Source organism: Meles meles, chromosome 4 (assembly GCF_922984935.1).
Source record: "Meles meles chromosome 4, mMelMel3.1 paternal haplotype, whole genome shotgun sequence".
NCBI lineage: Eukaryota > Metazoa > Chordata > Mammalia > Carnivora > Mustelidae > Meles > Meles meles.
The window spans coordinates 152,551,384-152,571,612 of record NC_060069.1 but is presented as its reverse complement, the minus strand read 5'-3'; the positions used below and the strand labels follow the sequence as shown (position 1 = coordinate 152,571,612).

Genomic DNA, 20,229 nt, shown 5'->3' with positions numbered 1-20,229 from the left:
TAAAAAAATCTTTTGTAAGTAAAAATTGTTATTAGTTTATGAATGTTTCATGACTTCTGGTTTGTTTTTTTTTTTTTTCTTAAGACTTTTTATTTATTTATTTGACAGAGAGAGACACAGTGGAGAGAGGGAACACAAGCAGGGGAATGGGAGAGGGAGAAGCAGGCTTCCCGCTGAGCAGGGAGCCCTACGATGACAGGCGTGTGGGGCTCATCCCAGGACCCTGGTATCATGACCTGAGCCGAAAGCTTAATGTTTAATGACTGAGTCACCCAGGCGCCCCTCTAGGTTTTGTTTGTTTGTTTGTTTTTCTTTTTAATGAGGTTCATGTTTTTAAAAATAAAGGAAAGGTTGAACTTGGCTTTTTAAAAAACAATAATAGGAATGAAAATCAATTATTCAATGTACTATTTTTTGTTCAACAAATGAATTACTACGTATTGCCTGCATGTTGGCTTTTGGTATGATTAAATGTGTTTCTCTTGTAGGTGGGATCTCATCGTGTTCGTATGTCAAGGGGATTTGAAGCCAATGCCCCTGCTTTTGACAGGTAAGACTAATTATTTTTACATAATGCTATAAGTTTTGATATTGTTAAGCAACAAAACTAGTTATTATATTTTACTGATTCATTTCAGCTTTTTTTGGCTCTAAGTAAAATTTCTTCTGACTCCTAATTTAACCAGAAGAAAGTGATACCCAGTATTATGACTTCTGGGGTTGGTGGTGCTGGGTTGTGGGTCTTGATCTCTTGGCCTCAAAACCACGTCTTTGAATATATGCTAATAGGGTAACCACTAGCCACATGCAGCTACTGAGTACTTGAAATATGGTTAGTTCAAATTGAGATGTACTGTAAGTGTTAAATAAATGCACACTGGATTTGAAAGACTTAGCATGCAGCAGTTTATTGCTAGACACACCTCCAAAAGCAAGGGAAACCAAAGTGGGAATGAGCTCTGTTGGGACGTGATGAGGAAAAAAGCTTTTGCATAGCAAAGGAAGCAGTCAACAAAACGAAAAGGCAGCCTACGAATGGGAGAAGATATTTGTAAATGATTTATCAGGTAAAGGGCTGGTATCTAAAATCTGTAAAGAACTTACCAAACTCAGCACTCCAAAAACAAAAAATCCAGTTAAGAAATGGGCAGAATGGGGCACCTGGGTGGCTCAGTGGGTTAAGTCTCTGCCTTTGGCTCAGGTCATGGTCTCAGAGTCCTGGGATCGAGCCCCACATCAGGCTGTCTGTTCAGCAGGGAGCCTGCTTCCTCCTCTCTCTCTGCCTGTATCTCTGCCTACTTGTGATCTCCGTCTGTCAAATAAATAAATAAAATCTTAAAAAAAAAAAAAAAGAAAGAAATGGGCAGAAGACATGAACAGACATTTCTCCAAAGAAGACATCCAGAGGGCCAACAGAAACATGAAAAAAATGCTCAACATCACTTGGTATTGGAGAAATACAAATCAAAACCACAATGAGATACCACTCACAGTGAGAATGGCTAAAATTAACAAGTCAGGAGACAACAGGTATTGGTGGGGACGCAGAGAAAGGGGAATCCACTTACACTGTTGGCAGGAATGCAAACAGATACAGCCACTCTGGAAAACAATATAGAGGTTCCTCAGAAAGTTAAAAATAGAACTACCCTATGACCCTGCAATTGACTACTAGGTATTTATCCAAAGGATACAAACAAAATGATTTGAAGGGGCACATGCATCCCAGTGTTTATACCAGCAATGTCCACAATAGTCAAACTATGGAAAGAGCCCAGATGTCCATGACTGATGAATGGGTTAAAAAAAAGATGGTCTTTATACAATGGGCTATTACTCAGCCATCAAGAACAATGAAACCTTGCCATTTGCAATGATGTTGATAGAACTAGAGTGTATTATGCTAAGCAAAATAAGTCAGTCTGAGAAAGACAAATACCATATGATTTCACTCTTATGTGGAATCTAAGAAACAAAACCGATGAACATTGGGAAAGGGAAGGAAAAATAAAATAAGATGAAAACAGAGAAGGAGGCAGACCATAAGGGACTCCTAACTCTAGGAAACAAGCGGAGGGTTCCTGGAGGGGAGATGGGTGGGTGGCCTATTTTTCATAAGATTAGAACTGTTAAGGAGGTCCTGGATACCCACGGAATATGCGATGTCCTCACATAGGAGATGCAGCCCTCTGCCATAGCCGCCACCCCAAGCTGGATGACTCATGTTCTCCGTGCTTAGGTGGCACCAGCCTCACAGGGCAGAGAGGGGCTGGGTGGGTCCAGCAGCTCCAGCAGCTCCAGCAGCTCCAGCACAGGTGGGAGTCTCAGCATTGATGGGTCAGAGGAAGTGCGCATTAACTGAATTTTCATAAATTCAGAGTTTTGAGAGGAATGAATTGGTCAATGAATTTGTATCCAGTTTTGCCAATTCTAGAAATTTAGGAAACCGTCTTATAGGTTCTATTTAATGGATTTCTGTTTGTTGAAGAAAAAATTACTTTATCACTTACCACTTGACATATGTTTATTTCCTCTTCTTTTCTTTAATAGGCATTTTAGAACACTTAAGAATTTATATGGTAAACAAATAATAGTAAATTTGCTTGGATCTAAGGAAGGTGAACATATGCTAAGTAAGGCTTTCCAGGTAGGCATGATCATTTTTTTTCTCTGTTCTGGCCCATGAACATGTAGAATGATATTAAAAAATAATATGATACAATAATGAAATTACTTCCTAGAAAAAGGCTGGGTACTTGTTGGAACCATTAACTCTTTGGGCTACTAAGAACCAGTTTTACATAATGTTGCTGAAATTGGGATTATGGAAAGCTTTCAAAGCAATTGATGCTGTTTTCTGAAATGTACTTATTTAGGCCGTGGAGAAGCAGAAGAATATCCTCCTCCCTAAAAAATGTTCATCTGTCACTGGTAAAAAGATACCAGGCAGTTTCCTCCTTCATATGTTCATCATCTTGCCTATTTCCTAGAAACCACAGCCATTGTTTTAAACCTATGAAATGGTGAATAACTCATTTGTATACACACAAAGTTGTACCTTCTTGATGAGAGAAAGCTTGAGAATTTCAAGTAAAAAAGAACCCAAAGATATGTTTAACTTCTAAAGAAAAAATATTCTTCATAAACACTCATTGAATCGATAATTATATAAATGACGATGTCCCATAAGATTGTAAGCTCAAAGCAAACAAAATGGTTAGAGAACATTTTCTGAAGTTTAGTCTCATGAAGTCTGGAAGTAACTTAATTATTTGACTATTTTGTTTTTAAGCTTGTGAAGTAAATGCTGTTAAACAGATTATACTTTAGAGATGACTTTTAAAACATTTGAATGAAATGTTTTATTGAATGTATTAAATGAATGAAAGTATTAAAAAATGAATTTTCCAGTCTTTAACAGGTGTTGTCTTAAATCAGTTACTTTATTTTGAGATTCTGTAACAGATACAGATATTAAATTTATAAAAAATGAAGTGCTTGTGGTTTAATTTTCTAAATCAGATGAGAATATTATTTACGTTCTCTGATGTTAATTAGGTCACCTAATCTCTTGGGGACCATATGTGAAGTTTTACAAAAAAGATGTTACTGGATATCAGAAAGTAATTTTCCATTTTACTGCCAGCATCAATGCAAGCTTTGTGTTAGATCAGTGAGATTTCAAGGGACCATGTTGAGGTTTAAATTTAAAATGTAAGATTCCATTTTAACATTCCTTTATAAGGTCGTATTTAGTTAACATTTAGATGAGTATTTGCCTTTTTACTTTCAGAGTCATTTGAAAGCTTCTGAACATGCTGCTGATATCCAGATGGTGAATTTTGACTATCATCAAATGGTTAAAGGAGGAAAGGCAGAAAAATTGCATAGTGTTCTTAAACCTCAAGTCCAAAAGTTTGTAGATTATGGATTTTTTTATTTCAATGGAAGTGAAGTTCAAAGGTTTGACTTCTCTGTTTCTCTTCTCTTTGAGTTGGGACTTTGCTATATTGTAAAAATTATTCTTAACATTGAGCTCTTGAATTTCCTTTTTTTTTTTTTACACCAAAGTTTATCATAAAATAAAATGTCTTTATTATACTTGATTTTAGACTTGTTTTTCTTTCCTCAGAATTGAACAACTAGTAGCAACAAGAGCTTATATTATTGGGCACATATTATGAGCCAGGCATTGTATGTAGTCTTTATGTGTACCTGTAACAGCAGCTGAAGGGATCAGTTCAGTTATTATCCCCATTAACATTTGAGGAGATTGAGGCATAGACTATAATTTGCCCTAAATCACATAGCTAAAAAGTGTTAGAGCTAGGATTTATCTGCCTCCAGACCTCATGCTGTTATCTGTGAGACTATCTCACTTCTCTCTTAAAACTAATATTTTAATATATCTTGACCTCAGTAAGGACTGTTAACTGCAAATAGAAGTAAAAGACATAGTTTATTATCTGCTTTGTATAATTTAAATCTTCAGTTTTTGATTATGAAGCAGAGGAGGAAAGTAGGTACTGAAGAAATGAAGGTCAGAGTATGGAATGAGGTAGACTTCAGTGAACGAAGCTCCAACTTTTAGCTTTATCAATTTGTGCAATATTTAGTATCAATGCCATAGAAATTCGTATAGGTCAGTAGAGATAACATCTTAGGTTAAAAACCTAAAATTTCTTCCATAAATATTTGATTATCTTTTATGTGCAAAGAACTATGGGGTCATAAATTTGAATGCATATTTAGCTCCTAACTATTGGCCTAATTAAAAATAAGTGGGTGTAGATAAATAGATATGTGATAAGGAGTATACGACAGAATGTTAACAGTTGCAGAATCTAGATGGTGGGTATATGGATGTTTGTTGTAAATTCTTTCGTGTGTGTGTGTGTGTGTGTGTGTGTGTGTTTGAAAATTGTAGTAATAAAAAGTTGGGGGTAAAAAGTGGATGCTGTATTTTAATCAACTTAATTGTTCTCATTTTGTTTTAGCTTTATTATTTGTGTTTCAAACTAGCTGTAAACTTTACTGAATTTGTTGCAGATGCCAGAGCGGTACGGTTCGAACAAACTGCTTGGATTGTCTTGATAGAACAAATAGTGTGCAGGCATTCCTTGGCTTAGAGGTAAAAAAAAAAAAAAAAAAAGTTGAAATGTATGTATGTGACTTGTATCAAATGCCTCTTTTAATGTTTTTGTAATATTTATGTTTCTCATTACTTTTCATAAAATGAAATTATGCTTCATTAAAGGCATTTCTTCTCTTATGGGTTTTTCCTCCCTCAAAATTCCTTTTCATTTAAATGTTCCCTTTACCTTTTTCAAATACTCTCTTTAGATAGCTGATGTTTCCCTGTGTTGTTCCTTAACTTTCCCTTTAAAAACTGCTATTTATACTATTCCAACAATTACTTCTTTTGTCTTCTGGAAGAAAAAAATATATATATACACACACACACACATACGTAATGTATGTATACATATTGGCCTTTGTTCTTTGTGTAGTTTCTTCAGAATTGGGGAGGATCCTTTTCACATCTAAAGGGTTATATTTTTGACGGTCTGTAACCCAGTGCAATTTATATGGTGTTTTCAAATCAGTAGCTACAGAAAACAGGAGCGATGAAAATGCAGTTGTTAGTGAGAATGAGAATGAATTAGATTGAGCTTCTGTAACAAAGTCTTTGTTTAAAAGTTTTTTTTTTCTTTACTACCTATCCGTAAATTCTAATGTCTAATATAGACATAGTCTCAACTCTATGACACACTAGCGATGCTGAGCTTTCTAAGTCTTTCCTGTTATGCAACTGTAGGGGTCATAAGACTGTGGTGGGTCTTCATTTAGTTACATAGGAACTTAGCATAGCTTTCAAATACTATAAAAACAAGAATAGGAAATAACATGTTCTTATTTCTTCCAGTTAATGATCTTAAATTTGGCCAGGACATTGGTTAATTAGTTACTTTGCACCTGAGGTTCTTTCTGTCTCAAAAATGAAAGCACTGTGTGTAGATTTCTCTGCTACAGAATTGTATTCTTCACATAGCTAAATAATTTTTACTGTTGTGCCTTTTTATTAAACACTCTGTCATTGAGTCTTATTATAATTTTTGTAGAAAATATGATGGAGATGAGAAAAGTAAAAGCAGGGGTCTGGTCGTTTGAATGGCATTTATCACATGGCTTGGGTTTGTTTTGAGCTGCGTTTTTAAGTGGCTGAATATGTTTACTTAGATTCTGAGAGTAAACTTACTGAAATACTTGAAAGTCTTCATTAAAAGTGTAACAAATATTAGTTCTCAGAATCTGACTTCACCGAGTATGAGTATCCCCTGCTGCTAACTAGGTGAGAGAGTACTCCCTCGTATATAGCAATTGGTTGGCTGGTTACAAAATTTACTGCTAGAGTAGGCAGAGCCCAGCTTGCGAAGACTAGTTTTCCCAGATTCCTTGAAGAGAGGGAGCTATAAATGATAGAGATGGTGCTGGAGACTAATTTTGTTTTATTATTCATGCTAACGAAGAACAGCTTTGGTATAAGTCCATAGGTAATCAAATGAACCTAGTTTAGTGTTTTTTTAAATCTTATTTTAGTTTTTGATCTCTCTGTAAGTATGGATAATCATGATACTTACAGATAAAAGGAAACATAAACGGGAAGGAGTTAAGTAAAAATGCAAGGCATAAAACATAATTGAATTCCAAATAAGACAGATGGACTGAGTAAAGATTATGCATTGCTTTGACTGACAGATTTAAAGGCCAAAGTTCCAAAGACCAATGACTTCTAAACACATTTATTGTTACCAAGGTGAAGGAATTGTGGGAGCCTGAAGACCTTGCATTCTTGCACGAAGTATTCCCAGCAGCTCCCCTTACAGACATTACCAATATAGGTTTTATACATTAAACTGTCATGACTTTATTCAGAAACAAGACTAATTGATTTATTTTTGTGATAGTTCAAGAACAACTCTACTTTTTCATAATCTCCTGATTTTAATCATCCAAATGTGTAGAACCCAATCCAAAAATTAGAGAAAATTAGTTATTTCTATATCTGTTTAAATAACCTATGCAGATATTTTTCTGTGCTCTATTGCATGCTGTTGAATAGTTAGTTCTTTAAGTTTTAAACCAGTTTGATTTATAGAGACATTTTAATAAGGTTAATTTTACCATTTAACCAGAAAGGATATTGCTACATGGGAATATTAAGGTACTTGTAAGCTTCACTGCTGTGGTATTTCCTTTAAAAATTGAAATGGTGGGATAGAACACAGCCTTGTATACTGGTAAGTTTTCAGAATCCAGTCCCACATAATCCTATAAACTGTGAATTTTTGATTCTTGTAGTTCTTAAAATGTCACATCACCATGTATCAATCAACATACTTATAAAAGTTTCTCTTTTGCCATTTTAGATGCTAGCAAAACAGCTGGAAGCTCTTGGCTTAGCTGAAAAGCCTCAGTTGGTGACTCGCTTTCAAGAAGTTTTTAGGTCGATGTGGTCTGTGAATGGTGATTCAATCAGTAAAATATACGCAGGGACCGGAGCTCTTGAAGGAAAGGCTAAGGTAGATCTAGATTTATCATAATGTTACAAAAGATCCTCATTTTCCTTTTAATAAGCTTTTAAATCATTTCTTTTTAAATGAGCATCTGGGTGGCTCAGTGGTTAAGTGACTGACTCTTGGTTTCAGCTCAGGTCATAATCTCATGGGTCCTAAGATCCCCCCCCCACCCCTTGCAGGCTCCACTCTCAATGGGGAGCCTGCTTGGGATTCTCTACCACTATCCTACCCCTCCCTTCCACTTGCTCTCATTTATAAATGAATGAATAAAGGAATGAATGACTAAAGGAATGAATGAATGTTGGGTTTTTTTAGGTATCTGTTTCAGAATTCTGTTTTATTATGCTGTTATATCCTCTTTATCACTTCCTTTTGTAGCAGATACCAGTGGTTGGATGGAAGAGAGTTATTTCCCTAGGTTTGGGGGGTGTTAATATGACGTATTTAGTTGTTTAGTGATAAAATCTAGTAGGTCTATGTATGTATTGCTCACATTTTTTTTCATGATTTTCCCCTACATACCTGTTTTACTTGTGTTGTTTATTTTGATTATAAAGATGATTTTTTTAAACCGTAGTCCTCCTAATGAAGGGTCCTGTCACATTTGGCTTTGTGTTCCCAGCACTTGTAGTGCCTACTGTTTAACAGAATCGTGACAAATGGTGGATGGATGAACAAATCATTGGACAGTTTATGGAATACGTCCTATGAGCCCAACACCTTTAGGGCTTGATTATTAAGTTTCTGTTCTTTTATTTATCTTACCTTGAAAAGGAGGCTATCAAAATGTACAAAAGAAGTATGAGAGATGGGCTTTCTTATAATCCTGTGCCTCATCATTGCTTTATGTTGCTGGCCTTATCTACAGGCCACTTTCTCCTCTAGTATTTGGCACTTATTAAGGGACTTATTCTATATGCTTAAACACTGCCTTTTAAGCCTCCTGTTCTCAATTGGACTTTATTAACATTTTAAATTTCTATAGTTCTTCAAATTACCTCAAGTATAGAAATAAGGACATTTACCATTTTTATAGTTCTGCAGCCCCCTCAGTACAGCCCCTGGAATTCTTTGAAGGCCAATCATCATCTCTAAGTCTTCTTTTAATTTCTAAGTCTTCTTCCTCTTCTGTGTCTCATAAAACGCCGTGCCTCTCTCTGTTCAGAGGTATTGGCCTTACTGCAAAGCTGCTTTTGTTCAATTCACAGAATTGATTTTGTTGACATTTACAAGTATTTACTTCTTAAATGGGCCCTATTTTTGAAAACCTGAAATTGTTAAACCTCCTTTATTACTCTTTTAAAATAGATAATATCATTCTTACTGCTAAAACTTAATTCTCTATAACTGTTGCCTAAAATATTCTGTGTTCTTCTGCCTTTTTGTTTCTGCAGTAACTGTGACAATATATATATACAGGTTACATGTATTTCAGTGGTCTTTTGTCTCTAACATAATAGAAATGAAATTTCACATATTAAATATACGAGTCTGAATTAAACTAAACTCTAACATCTGAACTGCTCTTTCTTTTCCTTTCTCTGGGTTCCTTTTGATTAATTGCCTGATAATATGAATGGTGAGTGTCTTTTCAAATAATGTCATTTGTATGTGTTACCATGTGGAAGGAAATAATGTTTTAATTCTCAAATTACTGATATTTCTGTAAGGAATGAAAATTACATATTACAAACTGAAGTGGTTTCCTAAAAGGCAAGAATTTGGGTTTGTTTCTGTTTATTTGTTTTAAGACATCAAAATCCGTAAGATCAAAAGAAATCTTTATGGTAACTAACATGCTTAAGTAAAATATGTGTTCATTAAAAGTTATAATCGGGGGCGCCTGGGTGGCTCAGTGGGTTAAAGCCTCTTGCCTTCGGCTCAGGTCATGATCCCAGGGTCCTGGGATCAAGCCCCGCATCAGGCTCTCTGCTCCGCGGGGAGCCTGCTTCCCCTTCTCTCTCTGCCTGCCTCTCTGCCTAGTTGTGATTTCTCTCTGTCAAATAAATAAAATATTTTTTTAAAAAAAAGTTATAATCAGGAAATACAGGCTTCCAGTTATGGAATGAAAACATCACAGGAATGAAAGGCACAGCATAGGGAATATAGTCCACGGTACTGTCATAACGTTTCATGGTGACAGATGGTAGCTACACTGGCAGTGTGCCTAGTGTAACAGAGAGTTACCTAATCACTGTGCTGTACACCTGAAACGTAACATTGTGTCTCGGCTGTACTCAAAAAAGAAGTTATAATCAGCTCTTCCACTAGAGGAATTGGCCTCAGTTTATCATTTTTATTATTTATATTTACACAATAAAATGATCGAAGACCAATAAAATGACAAACTGTAGTTTGCATTTAATATTTTTGAACTGGAATTATAAATTTCGTTTTAGACCAGTCCTTCATTCTTATGTTCAGTCTTAATTTTAACTAATATTAAAGTTATTTAGGAGCAATTCCAATTTTATTTTTCTACTGTTAACATACTTTGAAGTCTCAGAGCATATCAGTGCTCGATATCCTTGATCTCCTTCACCCCCATCCCATCCCCAGTTCTAAAAGTTACAGGGTAAGACTTAATTTTCTTGTTTTAAATAGGTACACGTCACTTTATATTTCCTTTATAGTAAACAATTTTAAGCATTTACAACTCTCAATCGCATTAGTGGGTAAGGTTGTGGTTTTGAGATTTTTTCCTTCTTTTTGCTGAGAACTTTATCCAAAAGGAAGAGAAACAATGACATGTTGAGCCATTTTATTATGATGATTTGATATTCAAAATGGAATGATTAGGCCCTTTCTATTGCAGTAAAGTCATATAAAACTGGTTTAAAGTTTCAAAGTGCCTACTGAGTACAATTAACACTCTTTGGAACAAAAATCCATGCTATTTTTTTCCCAACAGGCTGGAAAGTTAAAAGATGGTGCTCGTTCTGTTACTAGAACGATTCAGAATAACTTCTTTGACAGCTCCAAGCAAGAGGCCATAGATGTTTTACTGCTGGGAAATACTCTTAATAGTGATTTAGCGGACAAAGCTCGAGCACTTTTAACTACAGGAAGTTTGCGTGGTATGCATACTTACTTTATATTTTGATTACTTTATGTTATTTATATCCCTTCCAGAAGCCTAAGAAATAAATGTAAATTTATTTACATAAATATTTTTTAGATTGAGTTGACTACAATAGTTTTGGGAAAAATTTCTATCAATGTAGTTTTTAAAAATTGCATTCTCTAAAGAGGCTGAGCTCTTTTGGAATGTTTTTTATCATCAGTGGTATCACTGAGCTCTGAAATGAGGCTCATGCATGTTTTCTTTTATAGATATGATTGAGGGGGTAAATGGTTTAAGTATTGCTAACTTTGTATAAGGCAGGATTTCATAGAATATTCAGCTACTACCTTTAATAGAATGTTCAGTAACCTAATTATATAAGAAAACAAATGATTAATTGAGGAAAAAAAGTACCTATATTGGTTATTTTGCTAATTACTAACCCCAGATTTCTATAACTTGGTCTTACTATTGTTTGAACAAGCATTAAATCATAATAATTTAAAATATTGCTTATTATAGGACCCTATTTAATATTTGACATACATATATGGTTTTCAGGGTGGCTTTTTATCTTTTACTGAGTCTTATTAAAATCAAAAGAATTCGAGCTCATGTCATTGAATATGTATTTATTAGTATCGTGGGAAAACCCAATATTCATTATAGAACTTAATGAATTAACTTCCTTAATTCCATGGGTTTTTTTTTTCATCTTAACTTTTAAATACTCTGAACATTTTTACTTCTGTTATCCCCACACCAAACCTTTCAGTTTTCCCTGTGTATGTAAGAGAAATTGTTCCTCATCAAATAATGCACTCTTGGATAATTACTTGGTCTAATAGGTCATCATGGATTCTTTCAGAATTCTATGTGGCGCTGGGGGTAGTTGATTACCGTTAGCCCCTCGGAGATCTGTTAACTAGGGTGGGGAACTGAGACCCTACTAATGTTCTAGAAAACAAAGTCTGATCTTTGCTACCGCTTTTAACTTCAGGCTTTCTTCCTGGCTCCCAGTGGTGACTTGGCTGATTTGCATCTTACCACTGCTTTCCCCCTGTGCCTACTTTGATATGGAGGCATTACTAAGCAACAGTTGAAAGTAAGCAGTTGAAGGAAAGGAGTGAGGTAGCTAAGAATTCCCAAACTTGATCGTCACTTTTTTTTATTTCCCTGCACATTTTCTTGTGTGTCCAATAAGCCTAAAAAGATGTACAGTCAGTTCTGTGATAATGCGTGTTCTGAGAATGGGAATTTGTTCCAACATGGATGCTCTATGAGGGAACATTTTGACCATAATGTCTGTTCTCCATTAGTTTATGCGTGGTTTCACCCAGCAGAACGTAGACAGGTAGAAAGAAATATACAATGAAATGTACAAAACATATGCTTATGCATATACTTCAGACCTTTCTCTACCTCAGTTCCCCAGGTGTGGAACCCTGGAGTTGCCAGCCCACCCCCTAGAACTGCCAGTCCATGTATGACATCGGATTGCTCAGAAACTTACTACTAATTACCTGCTGTGGGCTGTAAGCCTTACTGATAACATAAACAGTTGATTAACACATTTTTTGTACGTTAAATGTATTACATACTGTATTCTTACAATACAGTAAGCTGGGGAAAAGAAAATATTAAGAAAATCACAAGGAAGAGAACATACATTTACGGTACTGTATTTAATGAAAAAAATTGACATGTTGAGTGGACTGGTGCAGTTCGGACCTGTGTGCTCAAGGGTCGCCTTACTCACAAGCTGGAGCCATCCTGTTGCCCACTTGGACAGGCAAACTTCAGGTCTTTGTCAACATGAAATGCCATATTTAAGGAGTACTCATACCTTTCAGGCTATTTAATGATATACAACTATACTACTGGTTTTAGTAGGTTTCCATCTTTTTTGGCATGTCACTCACAGTTGAAGGTTTTGAGTGTTGTGCCCTAAGCTCATTTTTCCCCTAAGCTCTGTGGCTATGGGAATTTGTACAGTTTTGCACTGCATGCTGATTTTTTTGGAATGTATATGTTTTGTTATAATTGAACTGGTTGTACTTATCAGCTGAGTCTGAGAAAGAATACTAAAAGGTATATAGTAGGGTAGTATCTTTCATGTGTTTAATATCCTCTAGCTCCTTAGGTTTTCAGACCCACAGTTTCCCTGTGTGCACATGCACACACACAAAGCCACACACATGGGAGCAGTCTGAAAAGCAGGCCAAGGACCTCCTGATTATGAAACTCTGGACATCACCGAGTCACTGTAGGATTTTTCTTAGATGCTAAGGGTTTGCCTCAGATATTGTCATTTTTTAAAAATCTTTTAATCTTTGGTGTCCTGTAGCCATCAGAAAATCGAATTAAATCAAATTAAAAGTCATCAAATCGAATTAAAAGAAAAAAGTGAGGCCATCTTAGAATGTATTGTTGTAACACTCTAGATTTTAATTGTAACTTGTTGTTTTACTAATGATTCTTTGTTTTCTTCTTGATGCATCCATAGTTTCTGAACAGACATTACAGTCAGGTACAGTATAGAAAACCAATCTATAAATAAAAGCAAATTTTTCTTTATTTTTCTGAAGTTGATATTGTAAATAAATAAAGCCATATAAATGGGAATTTCCTCTTATTTTGCCCTCAGATTCTAACAGGATATATTGATATCTTATTTTAATCTGAGAAGAAAAATTTCAAGGTCGAGAAAACCAAGTACCTCGTTTAGAAGGAAATATGTCTTCCTATAGCAAATGCTTAAATCTAATTAAATGTAGCTCATCTAGTTTTAATTTCATTTTTATATTTCATTGAACAAACATTGTGTTCTTCCGTATACTCTTAATAAGCTAATGGGAAAACTCCAGACAAGACTATTTTGTGTTAATTTCAGAGTACTGTCTGTGATATTGATGACTACTTTGCAGTGTTTCTCATATATAATAATTGAAAAAAGCATAGGCTTATTTTCTCATACTGTGGAGGAAATATTTTCTGTAACCAGAAGACCTACACTAAAATGTGATCTGAATTCTTCTAAAAAGCATGAAGATTGCTAACAAAGTTAGAGGAATTAAGTGATTAGGACTATTTCCTGTTCCTATCAATCTCATGCCTGCCTTTTCTGGACAAGGTTTATGAACTTGTCCTTAAACATGAATCTGTGGCAGAAGGAACAAAAAAGGCTAAACCCTTGCCAGAAATTTAGCAGAAAAAGCCATCTTTTCTTCCCTTCACTTAAGATTTGGTACACTTAAAATTTGTTTTGCTTAGTTACTGTTCAGAATGTTTTGAGAAATTATTGGTTATTTTTGTGAGAAGAATGGAAGAAGAGAGCACTTGAATATATTTTTGAGTTATGTAATGAAATCCATTTTCTGAAATGATATGGCATTTAGGAATGGGCATCTGTTTGAACACAGACTCATTTCTTTCTGCACATTAAGGTGCCAACCAGTTAAGAATAAACTAGAAAATTTAAAAATGTTTTATTCCATGTATAAGCTGATTTGACTTTATAAGTTCACACAACGTGGCAACATGTTTTCACACAAGTCATTATTTTTCTTGCTGAGTATCTTAAGCTGCTGAATCATTACAGAACTTGTGTTTTGATATAGAATGGATCACAGAGGCAGTCTTCATAATAATAACAACAATGGCAATGATAAAGACCATGGCATAGAGAACGATTCTCTAGGTAGGATCAGATTTCAGTGAACCACACCAACAGACCGGAACAAATCATCTGCTTCCATTACCCCCCCAACACCTTCTACAAGTAATCAGATCAAATAGCAAGAGGGCTAGAAATCTGCACATCTGTCCCTGGGAGCAGTGGGGGCGGGCTTTTATCTCCAGCAGCTCCCTCGGGAAAGTCACTGGTCAAACTATTTTCATTATAATGCTAAGATGTTATTTGCCTTTTTCACTGTCATTCATTCTCTCAGGAGTCTGCTATATCTTAGTATAAAATAATTAATAATGATAAAATAAAATCATGTGGTAAAAGGTGAGAATCATTGTGATTTCCTTTTCCTCTTACCAACTACCAATTAAGTGTTCATTCTCTGTTTTTAGATTGAGGTCTGTTAAGGTTCTAGCTACTTTAAGTGCCGAGAATTTAATTTGATCAAATTGAAGTGTGATTTAGAAGGAAGAGAGATGGTAGTCAAGAAATATGCAGGAAAGAGATTGAGAATCCAAATGTATTGAACATTCATTTAACAATGTTTTACTGAGCACTTTCTATGGCACTCTTCTAGTGGCTGGAGATACTACAGTAAACAAAACAGACCAACCTTTCTGCCCTCGTGGAACTTCCACTCTTGAGAGGGGAGACAGATAATTACAGCGTAAATAAATAAAACTCAGTTTGTAAATGTGATTAATGCTATAGCGAGAAATAAAACAAGGAAGGGATATGGAAGGTTAGGGACAGAATGCAAATTCTAATAAGATGGTCAGGAAAAGCCTCACTGGAACTTAGAGACCCGAAGGAGTCAAGGGGAAGAATGTTGCAGGCTGTGGAAACAGTCAAGTGCAGAGACCTTGTGGTAGGAGCAGGCTGGCCTCTTATTGAAACAGCAGGGAGTCAGTGGCTGAGCAGGGAGCCAATATGGGAGAGGTAGCCAGTGAGGACAGGATGGCAATGCTGGTTGTTTAGGGCCTTGTAGGCCATTGTTAAGGACTTTGGCTACTACTCACAGTGAGATGGGAAGAATTTTGTAGTGACTTCAATCTCTGAAGTCTCATTAGTATACATAATTTATGTTTTTGTCAGGGAGCCATTTTTCATCAAGCCACCTGTCAGAAGCTAGAATCTTAAATGTAATGTTCTTAGATGTTTTTGTTTGGAAATAAGAAATAAGATTTATATTTTTACCAGCCTTTAATGAAAGATATATGAAAATCAATGGCTATATTCCTAAAAATGTAGAGTCTCTAGTTTCATACACTGTAAAACAATCTACTACTTCATTGAAACAGAACTTTTCTGCATGTTTTACATTGTTTGCAATAATCCTATAATAGCATTTTTACTGTGACTATTGTAGTAAATGTCAAATTAAAAAAAATTGTGTTGGTTACTGGCGTTGTGCTGGGCTGTGCATGTCTTATGCTTGTTCAGTGCTTATGATGATAATTGTACTTCCTGTCCATCATTTCTCAGATATAAAAATCAATTTCTAAAAGTGGTTTAATGCAGCTAAGATTCTGTTATGTGTTCTTTTTGATTAGCATCTTCCAAAGTACTCAAGAACATGTGTGAGAATTTCTACAAGTATTCAAAGCCCAAGAAGATCCGAGTATGTGTTGGAACCTGGAACGTGAATGGTGGGAAGCAGTTTCGTAGCATAGCTTTTAAGAATCAGACACTCACCGACTGGCTTCTTGATGCACCCAAGTTAGCTGGCATCCAGGAGTTTCAAGGTCCGCGTTTTATAATATGGATTCACTTACTAAATCCTGACTGTGATTTATTAATCTATAAAACAAATGTAATGCATCATAATAGGCGTTCTCTATAAAAGAAACTTGGATTTTTAAGTATGAAGACCAAACCTTTAAGGGTAACCACGCATATAAGAAAAACTGGTTCTTAATCTTTTAAACTGACACAAAGCAAGCGTATTTGTACTTGATGATTTTTTAAGCCTAGTATGTTCCATTTTTTCAAATCTAGTTAGCTGTTTAGTTACTAAGGTAAGTATTTGGGGTAGATTATGAAAAATCTTACAAAACTGGTTGTGGTATTTGTTGGCACTTTATAACTTAACAGTACTGATTTTATCCTTGGAAAAACTTGGTTGTCATTACTAGCCCAAACCAAACACTGAGCTGAGGATGCTTTTTTAGATTTTTTATTAGAATCGTGAATTTGAGGCTGCCTTCTTTTTTTACAAGTCACTTCGAATTCCTTTTTCAGGTGGTACACAGCCAGCAAGTAATATGTATAAGGCGAGGTGCATAGAAGAAATGTGAGATACAGGTTTTCCTGTTTGTAGTTATCTGCAATCAGTTCCATCTCAAACCCTGAGGTTCCCCCCCCCCCCCCGACGTTTATTAAAATGCCCTTTTCACTTACACTGAACCCAATTTGACATTGTAGTTACCGTCATAGTAATAATAATAAAATAACAGCTAACACCACAATTCTGTAAGTACTCTACATTATTCCAGGTAACAAACCTATGGCATAGACACTATTATTATTCTAATTTCTCAGATGAAAAACTAAGACACAGCAGGGGAGGTGACCTGCCCAAGGGCGTGGTTACTAATGGCAAAACCAGAATTTGAATTCTGGAGATTTGGTTCTGGCGTCATTGTGCCGCACCGCAGTTTATGTAAATTTGGGGGCAAGTTGTTTAGGTTCTCCACAGCCTCAGGATCTTGTCTGCAACTAAAGGACAAAAACAATCTGTCTTATAAAGTACGTGGTAAATGAGATGAGGCATGTATAATCCTTGCACATAATAGCAGTCAATAAAGAGTTTTATTTGTTTCCTTTCCCAGTTCATACCTATAAATAGTATACTATTTATAGGCCCTTTCTAGCTACTTATCTTCATTTCTGAATACTTGGGCCACCCAAATACCCCTGGGCTGCTTATCTCAGCTCCAGTTCTCTCGTCTTCCTTGTCTGTTGGGAGAGTGCTAATGGCTGAAACAGAGGGGGTACATCTTAACACCCGGATCTCCATTAATTTTCTTGGATTCTTCTACCAAAGAAATAGTAAAAAGGTCGAGCCTCTAGTTTTCATATTTGAATGTGAAAAATCCCTCTTGTTATCTCTAATTTGAGCTGATTTCTCAGCCTCTTTGTGCCTTTTCTGAAGAATCCCTTTACTTCCCCATTTTTTGTTCACTTCAGCCTTTGAGAAGTGGCTTGTTTCTCTGGTGCCCATAGTGCAGATTTTAGCAAGAATTCTTACAAAATGATTTCCGGAAGGACTTAAGGATCTTTAAGAATAACAGTCTTAAAGAAGCAAACTTAGGAGGCCTGAATAGAAGATAAATTTAAAGTAATTTTGTCCCGTTTGTTGTTTTTGCCTATAATTGGAATTTGGTTACACGTAAAAGACAAAAAATGGAATTTTATGAGAATTGGTGATCTTAGTTGTGCTGGGTTTTGGGGGGGTTGCCATTTGATTAAGGCTACCTTTTAAAAGTTCGTTTTGGTTGCTTAATTGTAGATAAAAGAAGTAAGCCAACTGATATATTTGCAATTGGTTTTGAAGAAATGGTTGAGTTGAATGCTGGAAACATTGTGAATGCAAGGTAAGTCAATGAGGTAATTGTCTAGTTGAGGGACATGGAAGGCAGGTAACTAAGTAGTTGTTACAAAGATAGATTGGGGTAATATATGTAAAGGTGTTTTGTTTTTTTTTTTAAAGATTTATTTATTTATTTGAGGGGCAGGGAGGGGCAGAGGGAAACGGAGAGAGAATCTTAAACAGACTCTGCACTGAGCACGGAGCCATGTGGGGCTCCATCTCACGACCCGGAGATCATGACCTGGGCCAAAACTGAGAGGCATCGCTTAACCAACTGTGCCACCCAGGTGCCCCTTTGCAAATCTTTTAAAATCTGACTTTATTTTTTTCAAGATTTTCAGAATAAAAATATGCATTTTTTTTTTCTCAGTTAAAGTGATATTGCAGGCTCAGTTCTCAACCTGCACTAAAGCAAATACTGCAGTAAGCATAGTCAAATGAATTTTTTGGCTTCCCGGTGCATTTAAGTTTACGCTGTACTGTACTCTTCTACGTGTGTGTTGGCATTATGTGTGACCGACAACATACGCACCTGCATTAAAAACTCTCCTTTGCTAAAAACGCTAATCATCATCTGAGCTTTCTGCTAGTCTTAATCTTTGACCACAGGTCACCATAACAAATACAATAAAAAGGAAAAAGTTCGAAATTTTGTGAGAATTATCAAAATGTGACAGACAGGAAGTAAGCAAATGCTGTCGGGAAAATGGCACCGATGGGCCCGCTTGACACAGGGTTGCCGCAGACCTTCAATTTGTAGAAAACACAAGAGCTGGAAAGCACAATAAAGCAAGTCACAGTAAGACAAGGGGTGCTTGTATGTAGCGTGGTAGAAGTGGAATGGAAAATAAAGACAGGTAAAGGGGCTTGGGCGTGTGGAGTTGGGGGGGGAGTGCAGTTTAAATAGAATGATCAGGTAGGGTTCACTGGGCCTGAGAAGCGAGCTGGATAAAGAGTTGAAAGCCGTCATTCTCTTCTCAGAACCCAAGTTGTAGTGGTAGGATTATGGTAGGTAGTAGAAGAGAATCCATGTGCTGGTATGTGTTTTGGAGGTGGTATGGCGGTATTAGATTAGATAAATGGGCGTGAGGTCATATTCTGGCTTTCCGCTTATCATGTGTTGCCTGGAACTCTCAGAACACACTTTTTTGCTCCCTTTAGAGGTTCTTGGGGGTGCTTTGGAGGTTCACGCTTATTATTCTGAAAATCTATGAAGGCCCAGGCCTTTATGCTACCTTCTTTGTATGAACTGTGTTTCAGACTAACGGAACAGTTGAGAAAAGTTCTTTAGAGAAGAATTCTAACTTAGGACAATGCCTGTGGAATGCTGCAGTTACAAAATCAAGGTCGTGCAGCCCCTCATGAAGTAATGGCAGTGACCAATAGATGTGAAGACTCTAGCGGGATTAATGGGGACCTTTTCATTGTGAAGAGCTGATTAGATTGTCAGAGTCTGCACAGCAGATCTGCTGTAACAGCACAGAGGTTCGGTGCTTCCTGCTTTGATGCAAGGGGGACCGCACTAGCCAGGGGGTTATTTTTGCCAAAACAAATAAATAAATTTGAATGGGTTTCTTAAGCTTCTACGTTAACCAGTTTAAAGCACATGTAAGAGTTAGAGGGACAAGTGAAAATCCTGTGAAGACACATCAGTCAAATCCAGGCTGTCAAAACATTTTACTGACAAATGGCCCAACTTCTTAAAAAATAAAATAGCATTAGAAAGGGGATGGAGTGGCGAGGGTTGAGAGACTATTAAAGATTCAAGAGCTGTAACAAGCAAATGCTGTGTGTGGACCCTATTTGGACCCTGTTTTATTTTAGTCTTTTTTGGATTTTATTGATTTGAGAGATTGAGTGAGTGACAGGGAAAGGGGCAGGGGGTGTGGAGAGAATCTCAAGCAGACTCCACACTGAGCACAGAGCCTGATGTGGGGCTTGATCTCAGGGTCCGAGATCATAACCTGAGCCAAAACCAAGAGTCATTTGCTTAACCGACTAAGCCACCCAGGGGACCCCCTGGACCTTATTTTATAGAAACCAACTGTGGGGGCACCTAGGTGGCTCGGTGGGTTAAAGACTCTGCCTTCAGCTCAGGTCATGATCCCAGGGTCCTGGGATCGAGCCCTGCATTGGGCTCTCTGCTCGGCAGGGAGCCTGCTTCCTCCTCTCTCTCTGCCTGCTTCTCTGCCTACTTGTGATCTCGGTCTGTCAAATAAATAAATAAAAATCTTAAGAAAGAAGAAACCAACTGTGAGGCTCAGTCGTTAAGCGTCTGCCTTTGGCTCGGGTCACAGTCCCAAAG

At 36.5% G+C, this 20,229-nt stretch overlaps 1 protein-coding gene across 9 annotated transcripts in view; it reads left to right on the top strand.

Annotated features, from left to right (window-relative positions):
* SYNJ1 (synaptojanin 1) overlaps positions 1 to 20,229 on the top strand; it is an 89,483-nt gene that overhangs the window by 35,201 nt on the left and 34,053 nt on the right. For 5 of the 9 annotated variants that reach the window (XM_046001884.1, XM_046001889.1, XM_046001888.1 and 2 more), the window contains exons 7-15: positions 489 to 550; positions 2,551 to 2,647; positions 3,794 to 3,963; positions 5,050 to 5,131; positions 7,431 to 7,583; positions 10,492 to 10,657; positions 13,151 to 13,174; positions 15,886 to 16,077; positions 17,844 to 17,928. In XM_046001884.1, coding sequence (XP_045857840.1) covers positions 489 to 550; positions 2,551 to 2,647; positions 3,794 to 3,963; positions 5,050 to 5,131; positions 7,431 to 7,583; positions 10,492 to 10,657; positions 13,151 to 13,174; positions 15,886 to 16,077; positions 17,844 to 17,928 — 1,031 coding nt within the window. The remainder of the gene's footprint in view (positions 1 to 488; positions 551 to 2,550; positions 2,648 to 3,793; positions 3,964 to 5,049; positions 5,132 to 7,430; positions 7,584 to 10,491; positions 10,658 to 13,150; positions 13,175 to 15,885; positions 16,078 to 17,843; positions 17,929 to 20,229) is intronic. The other 4 variants (XM_046001885.1, XM_046001887.1, XM_046001890.1 and 1 more) reach the window with 2 other exon arrangements.